General features: G+C 38.3%; 1 protein-coding gene across 2 annotated transcripts; it reads left to right on the top strand.

Annotated features, from left to right (window-relative positions):
- Window positions 1-91: 91 nt before the first annotated feature.
- Window positions 92-9,940, top strand: mogs (mannosyl-oligosaccharide glucosidase). 2 transcript variants are annotated; one of them, XM_041983153.1, is made up of 5 exons: window positions 92-177; window positions 3,248-3,605; window positions 5,994-6,217; window positions 6,362-6,555; window positions 7,477-9,940. In XM_041983153.1, the coding sequence occupies exons 2-5, from the start codon at window positions 3,257-3,259 to the stop codon at window positions 9,245-9,247; spliced, it is 2,538 nt and encodes an 845-aa protein (XP_041839087.1). In that variant the 5' UTR covers window positions 92-177; window positions 3,248-3,256; the 3' UTR covers window positions 9,248-9,940. The 2 variants fall into 2 exon arrangements, with proteins under 2 accessions (XP_041839087.1, XP_041839088.1); XM_041983154.1 differs by lacking the exon at window positions 92-177 and adding an exon at window positions 236-256.
- The last annotated feature ends 826 nt before the right edge of the window (window positions 9,941-10,766 follow it).

Below are 10,766 nucleotides of genomic sequence, written 5' to 3'. Positions count from 1 at the left end.
TTTTATGCTTCCACTTGAGTTTTGTGCGCCTTAATTTGAGAAGGCGGTTGATGACGTCATCAGCGCACGCCACGGAATGGCGGACACGTCAGTGAAACCGAGTAGTAACCAGGAAGTAGCTAGGAAGCTAAGCAGAGGATCATGAGCAGCTGAGAATCGGATATTTCGACTGGTCAGGTACATTTTGCTGAATGGACATTAAGCTAGAACTAAGAAACGGACGTGTTTCATATAAAACCTGCCAAGCTAACTAAAGGCACACGTCTCGGTGGCTCGTCGCCGTTGTAAAAACCTTAGCATGATGGCACTATCGAATAGCGTGCAACCTGAAATGCAGCGTTGCTTTACCGAAGGGTTATGGCGAGATTGTGCTACTAAACGTATTAAATAGAATAATTTGATAACTGCATTAAATGCAGAAGCCTTGCGAGTAAAAATTTAAGTGTTGGGTAGTAGAGTGCCACTATCATAATCGTGCAAAGGTTAACGTTAGCAAGGGCGCTTCTGTAGCTCAAGATGAGGAAAATGTCAATGTACGCTACAAGGTTCGCACTGCACACAAATTATGTGCTGCAAACACTGATAACAGGCGTATTTTCCAGTCTTCAGTCCTCCGTTTTAAGACTAAAAAGTAACCACAGCTGTGATATACAAATACCTAGTGCAAAGTTGGTGGATCTGATACAGTAACCCAATACTTTCTATTCACTTAGACCCAGTCTGCTCTTTACAGTGTTATTATTTATGACAAGGGCATCTTCATATTTTAGCACATGTCTTATAAGTAGTTAAAAACAACCACACCAAACAAGCATTTTTATGTGTTTTTTCAGTGTGTGCCTTTTTGTTAAATGAGAGAACGCGGCTCTATAAAAGTGATTTTCACAGCATGCTTATGGAGGTCTATGATGGTGCAAAGAATATTTATGAGGATCTTTAAAAAAGATATGTTATTTTTTTCAGCAACCAGAGAAAGATTACAAAACCTTTTGTCAAGAGTTTGGATTCCACAACTCCCCAGTCATATTATACTTCATGCAAATGAAGAAACTTCAAGATGAATGTTAGCCTCCCCAGAAGCAATTGACAAAAGATCTTGCTTCAGGAGCAATGCATTTAGTTGCTTAGAGTAACTTCAAAGCAACTTAAATGCCCCCTCTCATAATGACTGATGTTTATATTCTCTAGTCCACCATCAGGAAAATTGTTCCCTGGCAGAAATTAGCTGAAGATCATATGCAAAAACCAGAAAGTTGCAGAAACTGATGAGACCAAACTAATCCGATGAGCTGGATGGAGCAGTAATAATTGTAAATGTTGCAGTTGTTACTATTAGAGGAAATCATACCAAAAAGTCTAAGAAAATATACTGTTACACACACATATAATGTGTTGTTTTCTTCAATAAATATATTAACTTGTTAAGACTTATATTTGTGTATTTCAGGTCATTAAATAAAAAAATATTAGAATTCTGAAGGCTTCACAAGCTTAAAGAACCACTGTATAATGGCTTGTTACAATGAGTGTTCATGATGCTGAAGGAAATTGCTGCTCAGAAATGCCAAACCACTTTTGAAGTAATTTAGTAAAAGTGTGTCAGCATGTACTTTGTCCAACAGAGAGCACAGAATAGTTGCTTTTTCATCTGTAAAAATCTGAGTGCATCTTTGTCACAAAGGCATTTTTTTCAGATTGTGACTATATATGTGTAAAAAGAAATGGCATATAACACAGAACACGTATACATCTGTTGGTGCTGTCTATACACTTTCCTCACTGTTTTGTTTTTGATGTCTTGTATACTCATTCATTAACAAGAACTTTGTATTCTTATGAATCCCAATTTAAAGCAATGCCAAAATATGCTTTTTAAAGGTAATTGCGATAGCAAGTAGTAGTTATAAGTAGGCAACCACAAGCCAGCAGTATGGCAGATTTGTCTCAGAGGGGTTCTACAATCTGTCAGACACTATTACTCTTATGTCAGAGAAAGTATATCTGACAAAGAGAAGATGGGAAATAAACAGTTTATTTGGTCTGACCTGAGTACATAAACAGTGGTGAGAAAACAGTTTATTCAGAATAATAAGAAATATTATATAAATGTCTAGGAAAAAAATAAACTTTTCAGTGGGTAAAATGATCCAACTTTAGAGCTGGCCTAGTCTGTTTAATATTGTTCATATAAAAATACTGTAAGAGTATTATAACTATTGGATCTTATACTGTAAATACTCTTTGTTCTGCAGTCAGAAATATTTTCATAAAAACAAAAGGTCTAAACACAAAGCTTAACAGCTACTGATTCATATTAAGATGGTTGATTGTTCTCAGATGAAGTCAGATCATGACATATTGCCTTATTAGTAACTGTAAAAAAAGGAATATATATATATATATATATATATATATATATATATATATATATATATATATATATATAATTTGTGTGTTTGTCATTTAAAAATCACTCTAAAATTTGCTTTGCCTCTAGGTGTGACATTGTCAATAGCAAGGTGTAAAGGCTACTTTCTCTACTGCTGTTACTTATTCTTTGAAGTTTAAACATCCCTTCTAACTTTCAGAAAGTTCAACCTTCAGCAACCTGTTCAAATTCAGAAGTCACGATGTTCACAGTGTTCAGAAGGCACCATTGGCAACATCCATTCATTCATTTTTTATCTGTGCCGCTTTGTCCATTACGGGTCAACCTGCCATTGGCAATGTTGACAGATGTTTTTGAGATCAGAGATCAACATGACTGAAAGCCCTGCCTTTTGATCGATCAGTTGTCTTTGACAGTAAAAAAAGACATTGTTTGGACAATAAGATTAAAATTAAAACACATGTATTTTTCTCGTACATCTCAAGAATAAACACAATTTAGACACTAAATACATGAATTTAATAAAATAATCATCAATCATCAAGTGTTAGATCTCCTTTTGCTTTAATGATAAGGTTGTGGTATTGATCAACTTAATAATTTTGCTCATAATTGGTTACAAAACTGTAGGAAACTAATGAACAAAACCATCCAAAGAACAAATGTAGGAAAGTTGTGTTTGGGAGTATTTTGGACTGTAAATGAAGTAGCTACAAATGAAACTAGCCAATTTTCAAAAAATATGTTTTTTCTTTAATTAAAAACTATTAGAGCAATGTGCACGTCTTTTGATCAAGCATTAAAAATGCATTGAAACTTGCTAAAATTATATCTGTTTCCTCTTGTTTCTGTCTTCAGAAGGGCAGGATGGGCAGGCAGAGGAAGAGGGTGGTGACGGGTGAAGCTGCTCCGCCTCCAAGGAAAGATGAGAAGCCCTCTGCGTTGCACCGCAAAGAGAAGAAGAAGAAAGTTGATATTGGAAAAGTTTTTATCAACATCTCTATTGGCCTCTGCATCTTTAGCCTTATCTGGTTCTTTTATGCCATCTACATGCGATCCATTTTGTCCAAACGAGTGGTGACTCTGCACCCGTCCCCTTGTATCCTGGATGCTAACAGCAGCGATCCAAAGGTTTCACCAGAGAGGTTCTGGGGCACGTACAGGCCTCAGGTCTACTTTGGCATGAAAACAAGGAGTCCCAGGTCAATTGTGACAGGTAGGTTCAAAGTCAGACTGAAGCTAAACATATTTGTCCTGCGTCCTAGATGCTTAATCTACATAAACTACAGAAGAGTTTCTATTAGCAACAGGAGAGGGTGTCGTGGTTTGGTTTTCATGATGGATTGGTTGAGTGTAGGTATTTAAACTTCCAACATGTGAATCACTACCATTTACAAAATTATCATGTAACCGTATTTAGAAATGATTTTAGAAATACAACACATCTCCTCGCTGCATGAAGTAGTCATTGGTCATCCTTTTAAACTGGACTGATCTGTTGATTTGCCAGCAATACATTTATAACTGATTGCAACTCATTCTGTGCAAATCATAGAACTTTATTTTCAGATTTTGTGTAGATTCCCGAAGTTTCATAAGGTACCAAATATACTGATCTGAGGGGAATTATTTCTAATATTATGCATAATATAGACTATTTCCATGAGAAATAAATGAAAGCAGGATATCTTAAATTAAAATATTTGACAGAATGTAAACAGTCACTTGAGTAAACCATAAGGCAATATAAGTTTGTGATGAAGATGGAATATTTATTGTTGCAATCTTAAAACTCTACAAGGTTAGAAACAGGGTATCACAGTAAAGATGGTATTTATAGTGATAATCTGAATCTTAATCGAGTTGGAAAAGGGTTTATTTCCCGAGGTTTTCAAAGTTTTTTGGCTTTACCTACTGATTCAAAGACATTCAAGGGGAAATGTAAAATGTCTCAATAGCTGGTAATTGCACAACAATAGATTTATTTATTTATTTACTTACTTACTGTTACGCATTCCAGTTATTGTGTCAGTATTTATATTCAAGGTGTCAAGATGTTTCTGTCATATATTTATATGTCATCTGTACCAATAACCAGACTGGACCTGGAAACAAAGTTAGTTGGCTAGCTAAATAAAGAAAAGACAAGAAACAGAGCTCAACCACAGGTGTTGTAAGGCCAGTCTAGTTTTTCTTCCTCGTATGAGATTATTGTGCTGGAAGGTTCGGCATAAACAAGACGCTAAAGAGTCACAGCCAACAGTTGCCTTCATAGACAAGTTACCTATAAGGAGACGGGAATTTGTGGTTGAAACGCTCTTGCTGCATTTCTCCCGTCTTCATTTTATAAAGGTCAAAAGTTGACCAAATAAGACATAATAAAAAAAATCAATTTTATGGGGTACGGTTGTCTTTCTGCATGAACACAGGAAATCAACAACTGGTACAAATGTAAAATAAGATTTCCAGCACAGAGGTGACAGATTGATATGCACATTCATATAATTACTGTTTGAATGTAAAGTAATACATTAACTTAAGAGTAAATGCATTTTGATCTAAGAGAACATCTATTTTCTCTTACATTTCTCCCTTTTGTTTATTCATTAATCACTTAGGAATTGCGCCTAAAAACATTGGGGAGAGTGGTAATGCCAGATTTATATACATTATAAGGGTTCAGTACAGCTGAATGATGCTAGTTAACACTGTCTGTAGCCCATCGGTGGGCTTCTCTGATCCAAGGGGAGTGCATTATTGGTGTGAAGTTGCCGGCGTTGGGTCTGTGGTCCATTGCTGGTTCTGTGTAGGTCACACTTTGTGTAAGCATGACTTGTGTATAAATTCTCTTAGAATGTGTGTGTGCAGTGTGTCATTGAATGAGCATTGTGATGTGTAAGTAGTCCGAAAGGGCTCGCTGCCAAACTCCAGACATAACAGGCCTCCATATTGTCTTATAGTGAGCAAAGTTTAATGTGCTGTCTCTGAGATCCATAGAAGCACTAGATTGTAGCTTCATCTGTAACTCCCCTTCAAATGCTTCTAAGTTCCTGTCCAAGCACTCCTCACTACTATGTAACTAAAATAAAACAAACACCATGCCACATTTTTTCAAATGAAAATATAATTTATTTTAGAAAAACACCAACATTTTATTGTTGCTTGATGTCTTATCCCTGAAATATCTTTTTATGTTTTTTTTTTTCTGAATTATGTTTTGATGCACTATAGAGATCGTCAATGTTTAATTTTACTAGACAAATGAAAGAGAAGATAAAAGCAAAGCCACTTGTCTCATTGAAGTACATTTTGGTCACAGCTCCTACGCCTGTTTACCCTTAATGGCCAATCTTGTTAATTAATTGATAGCACAACATGTACAAAATTTTCCATTACTGAGTAATCAGCGCTAAAGTAAAGTAGGCACTGCTCTGCTAAAAAACCTGTTGGAAGGTGGCATGGTGCATGTAGCCAGAGATGGCTTTTATTTTAAATTGTTAAAAAATCTTAAAACATAGTTACCCCATAATTTACATTTGCTTTATGTCTTTATCCTTCGTGTTTAAAACTAAATTTGTTGTCTTTCATTTTCATATCTCTACAGGGATGATGTGGATGCGTCAGCGTTCTGATTTTGATGTGAACCTAAGGCACACTTGTGAGCAGGGGGATCATTTGCAAGGCTATGGCTGGCAGATGCATGATGGGCTCACTTTTGGTGTCCAAGAAATCCGAGATACTGATTTCATACTAACTACAGAGTTTGTTAAGAGGATGGGAGGGGATCACGGAGGGGACTGGACCTGGAGGATCACAGCCAAACAGCATGTGAGTTCTGTGTTCGTTGTGACTCACTGCATAATGTATGTTTTCTCTTGTGATTAGAATAGTCTTTTGAGTGGTTTGTTACCCATTTATCGTGTTTTTGAGATGATTAAATGTTTTTATTTCCCTTGTGTCTTTACCCACCAGAGCTCTGCACCCCAAGCACCAGTCATATCCCTTATGTTTTACGCTGCAGCAGACACACAGGGCTCTCTTCAGGGTCAGGTGGAAGAGAAAAATCGCCTTGCTTCCATAAGTGGTTTCTCAGAGGAGCTTGGAAAATTTAAGATCACCTTCAGAAAGCCTGTCACTGGGGAGGCATCCAGCACCAAATATGCCAGGTAAATGCATGAATACAGAAATAGATGAAACCAAGGACAAGGCAGCCAGAAGGAATGTAAAGCAGAATGAATGCCAGTGCTCAGTGTTAGAGACACACAGCAAGATAACCCTGCCAAATGATGAAATATTATTAAATGAATGTAGTCACATTTTGCAGTCCTGTCAGTGGTTATTATAAACCTTGAGATAGTTACCTAACAGCCACAAACAGTAGCCATTTAAACTGAATTACATTTTAAGGAAGATACATACAAAAAGTCAAATTGTAATGAAATGCTGAATCATCTTTGATTAATCTTCAATTTTCAAGTCAGTTGGACTTGTATAGATTATCAGATGTAGTATGATTGTATACTACTACTTGGGTTTAAAAGAAAAACCACTAGATGGTAGCAGAAGATTATTTAAGCATTAGTTTCATCATGTATTTAACATTGTGCTATTTACTATATAAGGAATGTAATTTTGTAAAGCCAAAGAAAACCAGAACCGCTTCACGAGGGTTCAATTCTTCTGAAACAGCACGTCATTTCATCTGTGAAGGTTTCTATTCATTCACAGAAAGACCTGTTGCCTTTTTTCCCCTCCAGTATTAACTGGTTCAGGGCTATGGTAGGTTTCTTCTAGCAAGAGTTGGATGGAGTACCATTATTTCAGATGTTCAATAGAGCAGAAAGGACAAGCATTGCAAACAGAGGATGCGCTGGCAGATATGATAAGAAGTGATATTCTGATTAATTTTTGTCAAGTAGATCATGTAAACTAAGACAAAGTTGTGATTTTCATCAGTACAACTAAAGCTAAGCTGCAGTGTGCTGAGCATGTTTGAGCACATCACATAGATATTACCACTTACATATAAATAACTACAAACTGGATTTAATTGCCAAAGGTAGTTGACACAAAGTTCTCATTTTCAGCTACAACTACCTTCAGACTGTCTCTCCTGGCTTGGAGAAGTTGACCGATATTGTGAAGCTCAGTCTGAACCGCAAGTTTGTCTACAACCCTCCCTCCGGTGAGAAGAGGAATTGCATCGCTGTAGACACCTACAAGCCCCCCCAAAACCAAAACCAACAGAAACCTGCTGAAACAAGGAAAGAAAGTGACTTTGTGGTTCACCAGGTAACGGTTCAAACACCCTTCCAGATTGAAGTTCTGTTTGAGTCTGGAAGCTTCTACAATCGCCCCAACCAGCTGGTGGGCCCTGTTATGACTCAGGAGCTGGAGAAGAAAAAAACCGAGTTTAATGCAAAGTTTGAGAGGAATTTTGACCTTCAGAGCAAAGGTTTTAACCAGGGAGAGATTAAATTTGCCAAAGCAGCACTCAGCAACATGTTGGGTGGAATGGGTTACTTCCATGGGGAGTCAGTGGTACAGTCAGCCTACAATGAATACCCGCTGCTGTACCCTGAAGGGGCTTTATTCACTGCTGTCCCATCCCGCTCATTTTTCCCCAGAGGCTTCCTCTGGGATGAGGGTTTTCATCAGCTGCTGCTGAGTAAGTGGGATCCCCAGGTGACAAGAGAGGTGATTGCCCACTGGTTTGACCTAATGAATATGGAGGGCTGGATCCCCCGTGAGCAAATTCTCGGAGATGAAGCCCGCAGTAAAGTGCCAGCTGAATTTGTTGTTCAGCGGAATGAGAATGCAAACCCGCCTACTCTCTTCCTGGCTCTACAGGAACTCGTTGAACAGCTTTCCTCAAACGCTGACGAAGAAGCATCACAACCAACCCTGTCTTTCCTCCGACGGCTCTTCCCCAGGCTGAAAACCTGGTTTGAATGGTACAACACCACCCAGAAGGGGCTCCTACCCAATTCTTACCGCTGGCGTGGGCGCGACAAGGACACCAATCTGTTCCTCAATCCCAAGACCTTAACCTCCGGGTTGGATGACTACCCACGTTCCTCACACCCCTCAGCAGATGAGCGGCATGTCGATTTACACTGCTGGATGGCCTTGTCTTCAGGCATTATGGCTAGCATAGCCCAGCTTCTGGGTGAGCCCCATCAAGACTACAAACTCTTACATGATGTGCTCAGTGACAACAACCTGCTAAATGAGCTCCACTGGTCAGAACAACTCCATGCTTTCTGTGACTACGGCAACCACACACAAGCTGTGTCCTTGCAGCAGGAGAAGGTGTATTTTCCTCCTGGACAGCCTCGTCATCAGTTCCCTGTGGCACGCCTTATCCGCTCTGTCCGCAGAGCCCCTAAGCTGCAGTACGTCAATGCTTTGGGTTATGTCAGCTTGTTTCCGTTTTTACTGCAAATCCTCCAACCAGACTCACCTAAACTAGAGCATATCTTCCGTGACATGAGGGACTCCAATAAGCTGTGGACATCCTATGGTCTGCGTTCTCTCTCTAAGGCCGATTTTCTGTATATGAAACGAAATACAGAACACGATGCCCCCTACTGGAGGGGGCCAGTATGGATTAACATCAACTACTTGGCAGTCAGAGCGCTCCAATACTACAGCAACACTGAAGGGCCATACCAAGAGAAGGCAGCTGTTCTTTATGAGGAACTCAGGACTAACCTTATCAATAATGTTTACAGACAGTATGTTGAAACAGGGTATATCTGGGAACAGTACAACGACAGTACTGGCAGGGGCCAAGGAAGCCACCCCTTCACTGGCTGGTCTGCCCTGACAGTACTGATGATGGCTGAGCAGTATTGATACTATTCATTTGATCTCACTGTTGCTTAAAATTCTGACATTTATTTATGTGTATGTGATTGAATCAACATAGACCTTTAAATGATAGAAGTATAGTCTGGCTGACTGCAGTGAAAAGATGCAGGTGTGAAAGATCATTTCCACATAAAAACCTAAATTAAAATAACAGTGCAGCTGCCCGTCTTTGTTTTATATGAAGCGCAGTTCTGTGAATTATTACTACACACTTTTATTTAATAAAATGATTTTCATGAAATCCTCATTTTTCTGTCCCTTTGCTTCATCACTCTTAAATATGGAAAATGAGGACAGATGATTATACCTCTTTAAAATGCACATTTGCTCAGCTAAAGGGCGATTTAGAGTAAATCAGGACACACTGAAAGTAGGTATTCACAAGTTTTGTGGTGGTTATTTAAGTTGTGCTTTCACAACAAGGGCCAATCATCTGTAATTGTGCCAATTTCTTATTAATCTGTGACGGCTTTTTTCCCCTCTCTGTCTTAATGAATGATCATTTTGTTATTTAATTCTTTAATCACATTTAAAAAAAAGAGAAAAAGTTGTGTCCAGTCTTGTTAAACATTTCTAAAGTTCCTGCTTTTAATGGCAGAATTATGGTTTGACTGGCAGGGAAACCATGACTGTTAAATTTGATTTGTTTTTTCAAAAACAATAAATGGTTTGAATATATATATTTGTTGGGCTGTATTTATTTTGAGGATGTTGGTGATCTACCCGTTTTAAAGAAATGTTTTTCTAATCTTTCAGCAACACTTCCTTTTCTGATTATAAAATTGAAAGTAGTTGTCATGATATTCTTATACTTTTAAAGTATTGAACCTCATGTGTAATACAGATGTTGCCGTTTCTGTTGGTCAAAGGAAACAGCACCTTCAACACTGACCTTAAGTATAACAGTATATATATATATATATATATATATTTTTTTTTTTTTTTTCCTTTTTCAAATGGCACATTGAAGGCCTCCAGCTGACGTCAATTTTTTTCATTTTTTTTCTCTTGCATGGTTTCCATGGAGTACTGTTGTGAGGGTTTGGTGCTTAATTACCCCTCATCAAAAGGCATGGAATACACTGATGGCAAATTCTTTTCACTCTTTGACATATGCTGGTGTGCATTCGCTGACTGAGGCTCACAGTTGCAGTGTTCTTATTAATACTTCGCCAACTAATATTAAACACCGATAGTGAGAGCACAGGCCCTGGCACTCTGTTTGTATACATGACCACTGGGTTCCAGCCTGTAGACTTTCATGAATTCTTTGAATGGGATAGATGTGCAGTTGTATAGTTGAAGACTTAACATGGTTCTGTAAGGTTGCATGGCTATAAATAGTGCCTCTATCAGCAGAACAGCAGGTACGCTGTGAAGCAGCACATTGGTACATTTGCCAAACGTCTTGCTTTCCACAGTGTCAGTTTTCTGTGCACGATAAATGCAGATTCTGATCTAAAATCACATAATAGGCCTATTAAAGCCTGTGTTCAGCTTCTTT

This window comes from Melanotaenia boesemani, chromosome 4 (genome assembly GCF_017639745.1).
Source record: "Melanotaenia boesemani isolate fMelBoe1 chromosome 4, fMelBoe1.pri, whole genome shotgun sequence".
Classification (NCBI taxonomy): Eukaryota; Metazoa; Chordata; class Actinopteri; order Atheriniformes; family Melanotaeniidae; genus Melanotaenia; species Melanotaenia boesemani.
This window is presented reverse-complemented; position numbering and strand designations above follow the sequence as displayed.